The 16,613-nt window shown below is 42.8% G+C and overlaps 1 protein-coding gene across 3 annotated transcripts in view; it reads left to right on the plus strand.

Annotated features, from left to right (window-relative positions):
* Positions 1-14,574: 14,574 nt before the first annotated feature.
* The window catches only part of LOC124595010, a 165,110-nt gene continuing 163,071 nt past the window's right edge, over positions 14,575-16,613 (plus strand). The window contains exon 1 of one of the 3 annotated variants that reach the window (XM_047133559.1): positions 14,575-14,735. In XM_047133559.1, the coding sequence (XP_046989515.1) occupies positions 14,733-14,735 (3 nt within the window). In that variant the 5' untranslated portion in view covers positions 14,575-14,732. Of the gene's footprint in view, positions 14,736-14,759; positions 14,866-15,175; positions 15,283-16,613 lie in introns of those variants that run through there. The other 2 variants (XM_047133557.1, XM_047133558.1) reach the window with 2 other exon arrangements.

Raw genomic sequence — 16,613 nt, forward strand, 5'->3', positions numbered from 1 at the left:
TGAGCCCAGTATATTGCTGATTTTTGCTAGAGGATGGAAGATGGTTTTTATCTTGTTCTTCTCCAGTATCCACATCCGTTGGCCATTGCTATCCAGGACTCCCTTTCTCTCCTTGCTCAACGTGGATGCTCGGTGGTTTTCATTTGGACCCCAGGCTGTGTTGTGATTCCTGGCAATGAATTTGCCATTCGACTGGCTAAATTAGCTACTACCCGGCCATCTCTTGCTATTGCCATTCCCCTCGGAAATAGACCTTCACTCGGCATTACGCCGTCAGGTTTCGGGCCTTTGGGATGCAGAATGGCACACTCTTTCTTCGGCGAACAAGCTCAGGGCGATTAAGGATTCTACAACTCTGTGGCGGTCCTCCTTACGGGTCTCTCATAAGGCCTCTGTCATCCTATGCTGGCTCCGCATCGGCCATACTTGGCTGACTCACAGTTACCAATGTTGACTGTGGCTCACATCTTATTAGACTGACCCAAGTTAGCCGCCCTGCCACGGACTTGTAGCTTTCCAGACTCACTAGCCCTGGTGTTGGCTGGCACGGCCTCAGGGGCGGATCTCGTTTCACTTTTTATTAGTGATGGGGTTTTTATCGCTTTATTTAAGGGAGGGACCTTCCACCTTATTGGTGAGTGAATGGAATGGCAGGCCCTCTTGCTCTCCCCTTCACCCAGACTGGATTGGCTTCAACTGGACTCTGCCTTCCCACTCCTTACCTTATGGGGTCTGTTATGTCTTGAGCATCCCTATTGTCTCCTGTGCTTCTTCCTTCATGCCCCTGTCATTAGCCACTTTCTTTCCCTCACCTCTTCTTCTGCCCTTTTCCTTCCTTCCCTGTCAATAGTTTATCATTTTATGGACATTGTAGTTCCCTCTTCTAATGTGGGATTTTATAGGTTTTAGTTAATCCAAGGTCGGAGGGACTAATGACCACATAGTTGGTCCCTTCTGCACCCAACCAACCATTCTCCAGTACCCTGGCAATCTTTGCCATCGGCGGCTCCCTTATGGGAGAAACGCCAGACCTTTGTTGTTCTCTTCTTCCTGGAGGTCCTCCTTCTTCTTCTTGCTCATTTTGAGAGCACGTCTCATCTGCGTTTCGGTATAGCCATTCTGCTGGAACGTTTTCTTCAGGTGCTGAATCTTAATAGATAAACTGTCCTTGTCGCATATGTTGTGAGCTCTGTGTACAAGGTTAGTGAGCACAGATTTCCGTTGTGATGGGAGATGGCAGCTGTTGGTGTTGAGGTACAGGTCTGGGGGACGGGGGGCAGGCAAGTTTTACCTACAGGTGGATAGAGTCACTATGCGATCTCACTGTCACCATGTATCGTAAATCTATACATGGAATATTTCTACATCTGCATCTACATGATTACTCTGCTATTCACAATAAAATGCCTGTGGAGGGTTCAGTTCTCGAACGGCGCACGGGACGAACAAGCACTTAAATTTTTCTGTGCGAGCCCTGATTTATCTTATTTTATCGTGATCATTTCTCCCTCTGCAGGTGGGTGCCAACAGAATGTTTTCGCAATCAAAGGAGAAAATTGGTGATTGAAATTTCATGAGAAGATCCCGTCGCAAAGAAAAACGCCTTTGTTTTAATGATTGCCACTCCAGTTCACGTATCATGTCTCTGGCACTATCTCCGCTATTTCGCGATAATACAAAACGAGCTGCCCTTCTTAGTACTTTTTTCACGCCATCCGTCAGTCCCCCCTGATGCGGATCCCACACCACACAGCAATACTCCAGAATAGGGCAGACAAGCATGGTGTAAGCAGTCTCTTTAGTAGACCTGTTGCACCTTCTAAGAGCTCTGCCAATGAATCGCAGTCTTCGGTTGGCTCAACCCACAACTTTATCTGAGTGATCGTTCCAATTTAGGGTATTTGTAATTGTAATCCCTAAGTATTTAGTTGAATTTACAGCCTTCAGATTTGTGCGACTTCCTGCGTAATCGAAATTTAGCGGATTTCCTTTAGTACTCATGTGAATAACTTCACACTTTTCTTTATTCAGGGCCAATTGCCACTTTTCGCACCATACGCATATCTAAATCATTTTGCAATTCGTTTTGGTCATCTTGATGACTTTACAAGACGGTAAATGACAGCATCATCTTCTAACAATCTAAGACGGCTACTCAGATTGTCTCCTATGTTGTTAATATAGATCAGGAAGAATAGAGGGCCTGTAGCACTTCCTTGAGGAACGGCGGATATTACTTCTGCTTTACTCGATGACTTTCTGTCTATTACTATGAACTGTGACCTTTCTGACAGGAAATCACGAATCCAGTTGCACAGCTGAGGCGATATTCCATGGGCACGCAGTTTGGTTAGAAGACGCTTGTGAGGAATGGTGTCGAAAGCCTTCTGGAAATCTAAAAATATGAAACCAATTTGACATCCCCTGTCGATAGCACTCATTACTTCATGAGTATGAAGAGCTAGATGTGTTTCACAAGAAGGATATTTTCTGAAGCCGTGTGACTATGTGTCAATAAATCGTTTTCTTCGAGGTACTTCATAATGTTCGAATACAGTATACGTTCCAAAATCCTACTGCAAATCGACGTTAGTGATATGGGCCTGTAATTCAACGGATTGTTCCTACTTCCCTTTTTGGGTATTGGTGTGACTTGAGCAATTTTCCAGTCTACAGGTATGGATCTTTCTGTGAGCGAGCGGTTGTATATAATTGCTAAATATGGAGGTTTTGTATCAGCATACTCTGAGAGGAACCTGACTGGTGTACATTCTGGACCGGAAGCCTTGTTTTTATTAAACTGATTTAAGCTGCTTTGAGAAACCGAGGATATCTATTTCTACATTTCTCATCTTGGCAGTTGTTTTTGATTGGAGTTCAGGAATATTTACTTCGTCGTCTTTGGTGAAGGAGTTTCGGAAAACCGTGTTTAATAACTCTGCTTTAGTGGCACTGCCATCAATGACTTCACCATTGTTATCACGCAGTGAAGGTATTGATTGCGTCTTGCCACTGGTGTGCTTTATGTATGAACAGACTATCTTTGGGTTTTCTGTCAGATTTCGACACAGAGTTTCGTTGTGGAAATTACTGAAAGCATCTCGCATTGAAGTACGCGCTGTATTTCGAACTTCTGCAAAACTTTGCCAGTCTTGGGGATTTTGCGTTCTTTAATTTTGGCATGCTTTTTTCGCTGCTTCTGGAACAGCGACCTGACCTGTTTTGTGGACCATCGGGGATCAGTACCATCACTTATTAATTTATGTAGTATACAGGGTGGTCCATTGATTGTGACCGGGCCAAATATCTCACGAAATAAGTGCCAACGAAAAACCTACAAAGAACAAAACCTGTCTAGCTTGAAGGGGAAAACCAGATGGTGCTATGGTTGGCCTGCTCAATGGCGTTGCCATAGCTCAAACAGATACCAACTGCTTTTTTTTAAAAGTAGGAACCCCCATTTTTTATTACATGTTCGTGTAGTACGTAAAGAAATATGGATGTATTAGTTGGACCACTTTTTTCGCTTTGTGATAGATGGCGCTGTAATAGTCACAAACATACAGCTCACAATTTTAGACGAACTGTTGGTAACAGGTACGTTTTTTGAATCAAAACACTTTATTTCTGTTGTTCCAATGTGATTCACGTACCTTTGTGAACTTATCATTTCTGAGAATGCATGCTGTTACTGCGTGATTACCTGTAAATAGGACATTAATGCAATAAATGATCAAAATGATGTAGGTCAGCCTCAGTGCATTTGGCAATACGTGTAACGACATTCCTCTCAACAGCGAGTAGTTCGTCTTCCATAATGTTCGCACATGCATTGACAATGCGCTGACGCATGTTGTCGGTGGATCACGATACCAAATATTCTTCAACTTTCCCCACAGAAAGCAATCCGGGGACGTCAGATTTGGTGAACGTGCGGGCCACGGTATGGTGCTTTGATGACCAATCCACCTGTCATGAAATATGCTATTCAGTACTGCTTCAACCGCACGCGAGCTATGTGCCGGACATCCATCATGTTGGAAGTACATCGCCATTCTGTCATGCTATGAAACATCTTGTAGTAACATCGGTAGAACATTACGTAGGAAATCAGCATACATTGCACCATTTAGGTTGCCATCGATAAAATGGAGGCCAATTACCCTTCTTCCCATAATGCTACACCATACATTAACCCGCCAAGTTCGCTGATGTTCCACTTGTCGCAGCCATCGTGGATTTTCCGTTGCCCAATAGTGCATATTATGCCGGTTTCGTTACCGCTGTTGGTGAATGACGCTTCGTCGCTAAATAGAACGCATGCAAAAAATCTGTCATCGTCCCGTAATTTCTCTTGTGCCCAGTGGCAGAACTGTACACGAAGTTCAAAGTCGTCGCCATGCAATTCCTGGTGCGTAGAAATATGGTACGGGTGCAGTCGATGTTGATGTAGCATTCTCAACACGGACATTTTTGAGATTCCCAATTCTCGCGCAGTTTGTCTGCTACTGATGTGCGGATTAGCCGCGACAGCAGCTAAAACACCTACTTGGGCATCATCATTTGTTGCAGGTCATGGTTGACGTTTCGCATGTGGGTGAACACTTCCTGTTTACTTAAATAACTATGCAGCGAACGGTCCGGACACTTGGACGATGTCGTCCAGGATACCGAGCAGCATACATAGCACACACCCGTTGGGCTTTTTGATCACAATTGCCATACATCAGCGTGATATCGACCTTTTCCGCTATTGGTAAACGGTCCATTTTAACACGGGTAATGTATCACGAAGCAAATACCTTCCGCACTGGCGGAATGTTACGTGATACCACGTACTCATGTGTTTGTGATTACTACAGCGCCATCTATCATAAAGCGAAAAATGTGGTCCAACGAAAACATTCATATTTCATACGTAATACATGAATATGTAATAAAAAATGGCAGCACCATCTAGTGGGCCAACCATAGCGCCATCTGGTTTCCCCCTTCAAGCTAGACGAGTTTCGTTCTTTTTAGTTTTTTCGTTTGATGCTTATTTCATGAGCTATTTGTCCCGGTCACTATCAATGGACACCCTGTATGTCTCTCAATTGCTTTTGATACTATCTCTTTGAAATCATTCCACAACTTTTCTATGCTTACTTGATCAGATCGGAATGAGTGCAGACTGTCTCTTAAAAAGGCGTTAAGAGCATTTTTATCAGCTTTTTAAAATAGATATACTGCGTGGTTTTTTTTGGTGATTCTAGGAGTTACGGTATTCAGCCTAGTAGCTACTGCCTTGTGGTCGCTAATCCCTGTATTTGTCACGATACTCACTATTTGTCCAGAATTATTTGTTGCTCAGAGGTCAAGTATGTTTTCGCAACCAACTACGCTTCGATTCGGCTCATGAACTAATTGTTCAAAATAATTTTCTGAGAAAGCATTCAGTAAAATTTCGGATGACAGTTTATGCCTGACGCCAGCCATAAACGTATAATTTTTCCAGCATGTCGAGGGTAGATTAAACTCACCACCGACTATAACTGTATGAGTGGGGTACCTATTTGAAATGACTCATGTTTTCTTTGAACTGTTCAGCAACTATATCTTCTGAGTCGGGGTCGGTAAAACGACCAAATTAATAGTTTAGTACGATTGTCAAGTATAACCTCTACCCATACTATTTTGCAGGAACTATCTACTTCAATTTCACTACAAGGCAAACTACCTCTGACAGCAATAAATACTCGACCACCAATTGTATTTAATCTATCGTTTCTGAACACTGTTAGATCGTTACAAAAAATTTCTGCTGAACTTATTTCCGGCTTTAGCCAGCTTTCTGTACCTGTAACTATTTGAGCCTCAGTGGTTTCTATTAGGGCTTGGAGCTCTGGTTCTTTCGCAACACATCTACGACAATTAGCAACTACAATACCGATCATTTCTACAACTAACTTACTGTGTTTTACCTGCCCCCTTTCAGAAGGACGCCCTTTCTGTGGTTCCCTGGGGCCCTCTAACCTAAAAAACCGCCAAGTCCCTTCCACACAGCCCCCACAACCCATGTAGCTGCTTCCTATGTGTAGTAGACTCCTGACCTACACTCCTGGCAATGGAAAAAAGAACACATTGACACCGGTGTGTCAGACCCACCATACTTGCTCCGGACACTGCGAGAGGGCTGTACAAGCAATGATCACACGCACGGCACAGCGGACACACCAGGAACCGCGGTGTTGGCCGTCGAATGGCGCTAGCTGCGCAGCATTTGTGCACCGCCGCCGTCAGTGTCAGCCAGTTTGCCGTGGCATACGGAGCTCCATCGCAGTCTTTAACACTGGTAGCATGCCGCGACAGCGTGGACGTGAACCGTATGTGCAGTTGACGGACTTTGAGCGAGGGCGTATAGTGGGCATGCGGGAGGCCGGGTGGACGTACCGCCGAATTGCTCAACACGTGGGGCGTGAGGTCTCCACAGTACATCGTTGTTGTCGCCAGTGGTCGGCGGAAGGTGCACGTGCCCGTCGACCTGGGACCAGACCGCAGCGACGCACGGATGCACGCCAAGACCGTAGGATCCTACGCAGTGCCGTAGGGGACCGCACCGCCACTTCCCAGCAAATTAGGGACACTGTTGCTCCTGGGGTATCGGCGAGGACCATTCGCAACCGTCTCCATGAAGCTGGGCTACGGTCCCGCACACCGTTAGGCCGTCTTCCGCTCACGCCCCAACATCGTGCAGCCCGCCTCCAGTGGTGTCGCGACAGGCGTGAATGGAGGGACGAATGGAGACGTGTCGTCTTCAGTGATGAGAGTCGCCTTGGTGCCAATGATGGTCGTATGCGTGTTTGGCGCCGTGCAGGTGAGCGCCACAATCAGGACTGCATACGACCGAGGCACACAGGGCCAACACCCGGCATCATGGTGTGGGGAGCGATCTCCTACACTGGCTGTACACCACTGGTGATCGTCGAGGGGACACTGAATAGTGCACGGTACATCCAAACCGTCATTGAACCCATCGTTCTACCATTCCTAGACCGGCAAGGGAACTTGGTGTTCCAACAGGACAATGCACGTGCGCATGTATCCCGTGCCACCCAACGTGCTCTAGAAGGTGTAAGTCAACTACCCTGGCCAGCAAGATCTCCGGATCTGTCCCCCATTGAGCATGTTTGGGACTGGATGAAGCGTCGTCTCACGCGGTCTGCACGTCCAGGACGAACGCTGGTCCAACTGAGGCGCCAGGTGGAAATGGCATGGCAAGCCGTTCCACAGGACTACATCCAGCATCTCTACGATCGTCTCCATGGGAGAATAGCAGCCTGCATTGCTGCGAAAGGTGGATATACACTGTACTAGTGCCGACATTGTGCATGCTCTGTTGCCTGTGTCTATGTGCCTGTGGTTCTGTCAGTGTGATCATGTGATGTATCTGACCCCAGGAATGTGTCAATAAAGTTTCCCCTTCCTGGGACAATGAATTCACGGTGTTCTTATTTCAATTTCCAGGAGTGTATTAAGCAGAACCTGGAAACCCACCAGCCAATGGCGCAAGTCAAGGAATCTGCAGCCTACATGGTGACAGAACCACCTGAATCTCTAATTCAAACCCTTCACTTTGCTCTTCACCAAGGAACCACAGTTGGTTCTATCAACGATGCTGCATATGGTGAGCTCCACTTAAATCTCACAAACAAGACTGGCAGTCTTGACCATTTCCGCTAGCTGCCCAAAACCAGAAAGAATCTCCTCTGATCCAAAATGACGTACGTCATTGGTACCAACATGAGCCACTACCTACAGTTGGCTGCACCCTGTACTGTACTCTTCATGGCATCCGGAAGCAGACTTTCCACACCTGGAATGTTCCCCCCCCCCCCCCCCCCCCACCGGTATGCACATGGAGTGGACACTGGCTTCCTTCCCGTCCTTGGCAGCCATGTTCCTAAGGAGCCCCATTACGTACCTAACATTGGAGCTCCCAACTACCAGCAAACCCACCCTCTGTGAACACCCAGACCTTGTGGGCCGAGACGCTTCCTCTGTAACAGGTTGGAGGACTGCATACGGCTCAGAGACATCGTCAGCGACAGATAACACCCGAAACCTGTTTGTCAAACAAACCAGGGAGGCCCTACGATCGGCCACTTGGGAAGTTTTGCGCTGTCTGCCAGACTTTGGAATTATCTCCCACTCGGCCATAGGTGAGGAGTCAACCTCAGTGCAGGCAGTCCCAGGGTGGCCACAGCACTGAACCAACCAGGGGACATGTGGCATGTACTCGACATGTCTTGCATCCCAGCAGCCGACCCCTAATCGTTGTGCCCCTTGGCAGCAGCCTCAAGCTATGTGACAGAAGCCAACACAGCCTGGAGCTGTGAGCGAAGGGTCGCCCACTCAGCTCACATCTGTACACAGCAGTCTCAGTTCCTATCCAATACTGCAATCATTCCCATTTGAAGCTCGTAAAAATATACAACAAACGAATGGTATACTCGGCTTATTAGCAGCAGGAATTTGAGGTGCTCTCTCACTAACGGTCTAAACAACACTGAGCTACACTAACAAAAAACAAACAAAAGCCTGTACGATTTGAGGGTCGATACAATGGTCGATAGCAACAGCTGTACAGTACACTACACTGTTGTTAAAATAAATGTTTCTGCGTAGTAAGCACACAAACACACAAGAAATTACAAAAATAATCTAGTAACTACACAAGTGTCTGTAAATAAGTAAGTCGCTCCTGCTGGAAGATCGTAAAAATATACAACAAATGAATGGTGTACTCGCTTCCTTAGCAGCAGGTGCTCTGTCACTGACGGTCTATCTGACTTCAAGGTTATCGCCTTGGAAACAGCACAACTTAAACCCAAGATCTTTTATAGGTACATCGACAATACTTTTGTGGTCTGGCCACCCACCAAGGACACTCTAATGGAATTTCTCGACCATGTGAACAGCATACACGAGAACATCAAGTTCACACTGGAATTAGAAGAAAATGGGTGCCTACCCTTCCTCGATGTCCTAATAAAGAAGGAAACGTACGGCACACTGGGACGCTCTGTCTACCAAAGGAAAACACACACACACACACACACACACAGAACTGTGTGTTGATAATCCTGGCCAGTTTGGGCATAGCCTTTTATTTTCGGCCATTGGAGTTATCCTGAATGGTTATCAGTTTATATAGGCATGTCAGCTTCTTTTAACGCCTACATAGATAAGTTTTCTCTCCTAACAAAGTTCTCACCGTCACCGCATAGCCCCATTGTTGTCAGTCAGCATCTGCACAATATTTAGCTTGCGAAGCATGTGCGTGCAGCACAACGTCTGTTATCGTCCCAGTCTGCGCTCACATGTTCAATACAAGGCCATATTGTCCGTGCATGCGTTTACAGTAGCTTTCACTGCACAGATTCGTGAAGCTTGTGTTTAGCGGCGTGATCCTTTGTGAAATCTTCGATGCGGTGGCAAACTGATTTACATATCAGCGTCCCAAGGAGATGTAAGAATGTTTTGTTCTTTGGCAGACAATACACTTCCTTGCCACCTGTAGAACTCTTCGTCTAAGGTTGGAGAAATAACAGTTTTTACCTATTTTGTCAGTGCACTTTCAGTTCATAATGGCGCCAACTATTGTGTGTGTACAAGATAAAATCTGGCAAACACGTGCACCATTGTTCTTGTTCAGGACTGTTCCTATGGAACAGAACATCTTTGTGAATAGTGAAAACCCTTTTAAACTTTTCATCACCGTTTTGCATAAATTTCGCTCTTACCTTACTCCAGCGTGTCTCTTCCTGCTGTATTTGCTCCTTCTGTTTACACTTGTGGACATACTATAGCCGGAGAGTTTTTTCTTTCATCAACACAGCTGTTTTCACCTTCCTGCTCTAAAAGATCGTTTAATTCCTCTATGTCTTGTGGTAATCGAGAAAGAGCATCAGCTATTAGGTTCTGGTTTCCTTTTATATACACTATTTCAAAATCGAATTCTTGAAGATAGATAAACCACTTAGCTATCTGTCGGTGTGGCAATTTACAAGTTAACAAAAACAATAGGGACTGATGGTCACGATAGGGACTGATGGGTACTTTTGTGTATTTGCCCCAAAGGAAATATTCAGACTTTTTAAAAGACCAAATTACAGCCAAACCCTCCTATTCCGTAACTGAGCCGGCCGATGTGGCCGAGCGGTTCTAGGCGCTACAGTCTGGAACCGTGCGACTGCTACAGTCGCAGGTTCGAATCCTGCCTCGGGCATGGATGTTTGTGATGTCCTTAGGTTAGTTAGGTTTAATTAGTTCTAAGTTCTAGGGACTGATGACAGAAGATAAGTCCCATAGTGCTCAGAGCCATTTGAACCATTTTGAGCCGTAACTGAATATGAACATTCAGATTCGGATAAGGTGCGGCTTGCAAAGCTAATTAATGAAACGTGGACACCAAGTGATACCTTCCAGGCACTAGATGCAAGGACAATACAAGATATGTATCCTGTGCTGAATTTGAAAGAATTTAACAGCTTGTTTTAAGCGAAGTGGATTGCGCAAACGCTTACATGAAAATTCCAGCAGCAGCAGAGGAGGTAGCGAACAGTGTCATATGCCTTTTGGTCTTTTTAAACATGGTCGCACGTCTTTTGGACTTAGAAAGAAATTATTGATAATTTTTTTTACGAGCTTCATTTCTGTTTTGTTTGCATTCACAATCTATTGATTTTTTGCGAAGCAGCAACTGAACATGCATCGAAATTGAGGCAAGTTTTCCAGCATCTCAGTGCCTATTGTGCAACCATCAATAATAAGAAGTGTTTGCTAGGACAAAAACTGAAAAGTGAAACTCCGTGCTACTTACGAAGAATTAAGAAGATTTTTGAAAACGGTAAATTTTTACTGTTGACACCTACCCAGGACAGAAGAACTACAAGAAGCTCTCACAGCAGCACTCACAGCCACCACGAATGATACGGACAAACACTATCTCATTTGGTCGCCATAAATGCAATAGGCTGTCAAGGCAGTGAAGGAAAGCATAGTCAATGAGACACTTTTAGCACATTCTGTTCCCTCAGCATCTTTGGCTAAATTGTGGTAGATGCCAGTCAGACAGCAATACGTGCAGTCTTGCAACAATATGTTAACTTTGCTGGGCACCCCTTGTATTCTTTCCAGGAAACTGAGTGCACAGTGGAAAGAAAAAAGGAGTGCATGTGAAAGAGTTTCTGGCAGTTGTCGAAGCTATCAGGCTCTTCTGGGCATGAGGCTAATGATTTCACTATACCCACTAACCATAAACCACTAATATTTGTTTTCAAGTAGTGCAGTGAATGCAATTCTTTGAGACAGCACAGGCAAATAAAATGTATAGCACAAATCATGATTGTCGTATGGCAGCCATCAGGTGCTGGTGGCGGTCATTGTTGAGTATTGTCGTTGCTGTGGAGCTGTGAAAAGTCTTTACCCAGTATAACTTGTTTCACCCTCATATTGTATTCATGTGAAATCATCGATGACTGCGTCTGAAGCCGTAATTTAAGTAACCTGAGCATCTGAAATATGCTGGCACGCATGAGAAACAAGAGGATTGATTCATGGAGAGGTCTTCACAGCTGGCATGGTGTCCTGCTGCCCAATCTTTCATGGTAAATTACTTGGCATAGTTGTTACTCTGGCGTCTTGGTGCATTGGTGGAGCAACGCTGCCTTTGCGGTGGTGGATTTGCCTTCAGCTGGAGGTGGTTATATGACTTTATGAATACTGCTATGTCGCTTAGTAAGAACATGAAATGGAAGTATTAATGGTGATTCCAGAACTGTACAGTGTGAACTCGATGATCGTGAACATTGTTGTTGGGTGTTCTGGTTGGAAGTTTGGTAGCTGAGGTTGAGAATGTGATTGTATACGTGCTGTACAGAAGTTCTGTTGATGATGTGTTGGAATGCTCAGTCTGAGATCAATGGTGGACAAAATTTCATGGACCATATACAGTCCAGATCGAAAACCAAGAATTTTCTCATGTGATGCAGCTGGCTGGGCCCTGCAAATGTCACTTTCGTCCTTCACACAAATTGTAGGTTGGTTTGGGTGAAAGAGAACATTTTGCAAGTCACTTTTTTAAAGTCACCATCCTGTCCAAATCGTGGAATGACTTCATTGTCAATGCTAATACTATATCAGACGGTATACTTGTTACTTTGAAATAGATGCTGCTGGTCGTTGTGGGATTACCACTGTAGGAATTCCATTGTGGGTTGTTTGTCGAATGAAGCAGTATACAATTGATTGAGGTTAACATGAATTTTATTGACGAGAAGGGCATGTACAGAATGATCAGATGTACACAGTATATGGTGATATACCTCCATGACCAGTAGAATCATTTACAGAAAACTCAGGAAGGCTGGAGTGACAAAGATATGGCCCACTGCAGGAGTGATAACTAATATCACTGCCAAAGTGTTATATTTGTGTGATACCTCACGTTAGTGATTTTTATGTGCCCATATATGTTATGAAGAGTGCTTTTGTAATTAATAAACTTTATTGTTGTTAGTTCCTCAGTTCCAATAGTATGTTACAACTTTTTGTATACAGATGGTATGTCATATCACTTTCACCATTTGGTACTGGGCTTAAGGGAATAGTTTGGTAAATAAACGAAACTTTTCCATATTTAATTAATTGGTCTCAAATTTTGAATGTACAATTTGTGCATATAACTACAGAGTTACTGGTTGGTATATCAAACAGTTTCTGAGAAATTATTATTTTATTTCATCTTTAAGGTTTTTCTGAAAATCTCTTTTGTGTAGTAAATTTACTTTAATGTGCTTCGAAAATTGAAGACTGTATTTAATAATATAGACAAACATTTTTGTGTAAGCTTTTTTGTATGTCTTTTATGATGATCTTAAAATCAATTTCAAAGTTCTGAATGATTTTATTGAAATAATCAAAACTTTCACGTATCAATGTTTTCTTTTCTAAATTATTTTTTCTAAATTATGCTCAAGAATGTTAATACTGATAGTAAGAGTTTTCTCTAAAAATTTCATCCAATTTAGTGAATTTTTACTATAATAACGTTGTATTTGGATGTCTAGTTTCACAAATTAGTGATAAATGCACCCAGTGATAGACAACACAATCACTCCCCAGCCCTTGCTCTGAAATCGACCTGGGCTGTAAGTTGTTTTTTCTACTCTGTTCTGAGCTTCTTTAGCTTGTGTGGCCATCAGTCTGGATGCATAGCTCTTCTTTTTTCAAATTCTGTGCACTGTTTGGCCTTTTACTTACTTCTTCACTTGTCTCCAACTTTGCCCCTTCACGTCCTTCTTGCTGATAGTGGAGTGGTCTTTGTTGTTCTTGTTGCTTCTGTCAGACAGCACCTTTGGTTGGTTGATTGATTTGTGGGAGGGAACCAGTCAGCTAGGCCATCAGTCCCATCGAATTAGGGAAGGATGGGGAAGGAAGTCGGCTATGCCCATTCAAAGGAACCGTCCCGGCATTTGCCTGAAGCTATTTAGGGAAATCATGGAAAACCTAAATCAGGATGGCTGGATGTGGATTTGAACCATCATTCTCCTGAATGTAGCAGCTTTGACTGAACTGTGAAACAGCTTCTGTTACAGTTGGTTCTAGTGTTCCTTTGAATACAATACATCCTATGGGCACTCTGATCAGGTTAACTGTTTAATCATTGATCTGCATTTTGAGTCTTTCCAGCGCTGCATATGGAGAGAAATGTATCAGATGCCATCCTCTGATAAAGAGAGATCATTCTAACAACAACAGATGGACTCGATGCAGAATGGATAGCAGTTTTATGTAATTCTGCTTGGCGTGTGCTTTCCCACTGAGAGTCACTTTCCTTCACCACACTTCTTAATCCTATCCCAAGCTGTTTCACAATGTGATTCACTCTCTCTTCCTTGACAATTTCTGCATTTCCATAGATATTCACTTGAACTACTTATATTTCTCTTTCGAATTTCACGAAGTCCTTTCGTATTATAACAATGCGTATACAAATAAACACAATTGAGAAAAAATACAAAAATTCAGTATTTTCTTACCGGAGCAGTCGCAGTGGCAAGAAGCAACATCTACAAAGCGGAGTTAAAAATCGAACAGTGCATACATTGATACATAAGCAGTAACAAATATATGTGAGTTCACAGCAAACCGTGCGACAAAGCTAAGTTCTGTTTTATATAAAACAAAAGCAAATAAGGTATCATTTACTCCACCTAGTATTGCGGCCGCTAGCAAAAATTTTAGCACAGTAGGAGCAACATATTTACAGTGCAATTCAAACAGTACAATACATATATGAATACCATGAACACAACCAGCATCTGTCTTAAACGAAACCTTAATAAATATGGAAGATTTTGAAGCACCAAATAAGGAACCGAGATGATGGATTGATAATCTGGAAATGCTCCAGTAGGCTTAGTAGTGAACCAAGGAAATGTATCCGGAAGTCCCGATATGAGTTTCACCCCCATGTTGGCTGTCGGTAGTATAACTTACGCGGTGAAGTTAGATATCTTTCTGTTTACATGAAGTGCAATGATTGTCCTGGACGCGGTTGTTGTGAAAATATAGTGTTTACGAAGTTCTTGCGAGTAGTAATGTGGTTTATTCATTAACCATTGTTGTTAATATTGTTGTTAGTACGGTTATGCTAATTATAGCCCAGTGACTTGCGCGCTGTAACAATGGTACTGTCAAGATGTTAGCGTGTTAACTTTTTTGTGTATTGAATGTTTGTTTCTTAGCATGACACAGTGTAATGAAATTATTACCATACTTCCTGATGTGATCGTCGCAGAGATGGATCTCAGAATTATTGTTGGTTGCATTTTCACTTTTTATATGCGCTTTTTGCTTTGAATAAATGTGTGCCATCATAGAGGAAGCATCCGCGTATTGTTAACCCAGTTAAATTTTGTTGCATTTGTGTAAGCAAGTGTAATAGTGACGAAGTAGCAAATATTTCTGTTTGTTTTGTTCATTTATTCATCCAGGGAAAGTGACAACGAAATAGCTTTTGTCATTTTGGCACCACAATACAGTGAAAATAAATTGCTAAAATGTGTTTCACATATATGAGTGTGTTTTCGCGGGGGTACGACAGGCTGTCGACCGAGTCCTTCAGTAAGGAAGTTTCCCAATATTCGCCTGAAATCATTTTAGGAGAACCACAAAACCGGGTTGCTGGGCACAGCGAGCAAAATCCTCCCGTGTATGACCTGTCTCATTTGGTTGGTGAGATTCCGAATAAGTGTGATGATTGTATTTCGTGTAATTTTACGTGTTTGTTAAAACAGGAGTTCATATTTTAGAGTTAAGTAAGCATTGTAATTGAATGATTGTTTGCTCAACCCTTACATATATGATAAGGATTGTATTTAATTAATTAGGTAGATAGCATATTTAATACCAAAAGAGGTCCGGAGAACGTTTTTAGTTGTGACGTTTTAAGTTCCTTGTTGATAATTGCATACCGCCAATTATGCCACTATGTGGCAGTTGTCTTTCTTGTGCCGTAGTAACCACAATTTTCTGTTTTACCGCCACCACCATTTGCCATGTACAGATGAGTAACGGTCTCTTTAGGCATTTTCATGGATTTTGCCCAGTTTGTTCAAGTGGCTCATTAAACAGTAATGTCGTTTCTGTGCAATTTTTGATACTAGTTAATAAGATTATACTTAATTTCTTGTCTGTCTCGTTTGTTGTTAAGTAGAATAATTTGTACATTGTTTCAGTTGGTGAAATTGTATCCATTTTCCTGCAGCTGTTATGTTTTCTATTGAAACCGAAAAATGTATAGGTTCCATTTTATGATTTTTACCATATCTCGAAAGGCTTGATGTGGCTCGTCGGATGTCAAGTTACTTCTAGGCTGTCATTACTTCCATTGTGTACTCCCTGTGTCTGTCATTCAGCTCTTTTGACCTCTACAAATAGTTTATAAAATCTTGGAAAGCTTGCACAATTTTCCTCATCTGCTGCCTTCTTGACTGGTGAAATGGGGTATCTGTACAACATAAACCCTCTCATGGTGTTTCTTATTTATTGGTTGCAACTCTCACTTTCTCTTTCTTCATACCTGGAACATGTTTTGGAATTTTCATAAATATTTTTGTTAAATAATAACACATATTTCTATTGCTAATATTGTTGATAAACAAAAAAATTAATATATTATATGAATCAAAAATTTTGCTGTATGTATGGATCTGAGAAATCTCTTACTTCTAGTATTGCTGCTGAATGATATTAGGTACTGGTAACGTGAAAACATTCGAAGCTTTCCATACAAGTTAATAAGGGAAAAAAGGGTTTCTATTTGATCCCATGTATCTGAAAGCTGTTCGGTGGGATGTTGATGAGCCCAGACAACCAATCTGTATCCCAGGTGACAGTATTACTATAGTAGATTTAAGCTAATGTGACAGGCTACATTAAGAAATATACAAAAACTTGAGGTTTGAAAAGTTATGAACAATTCAAATATGAAAAAGTAATTAAGTGCAGCCAATGGTACGGGGAAAAGTACAAAATGTTAACAGTTGTCGAATCAAGATTTATCT

The sequence above is a fragment of the Schistocerca americana genome, chromosome 2, assembly GCF_021461395.2.
Source record: "Schistocerca americana isolate TAMUIC-IGC-003095 chromosome 2, iqSchAmer2.1, whole genome shotgun sequence".
Classification (NCBI taxonomy): domain Eukaryota; kingdom Metazoa; phylum Arthropoda; class Insecta; order Orthoptera; family Acrididae; genus Schistocerca; species Schistocerca americana.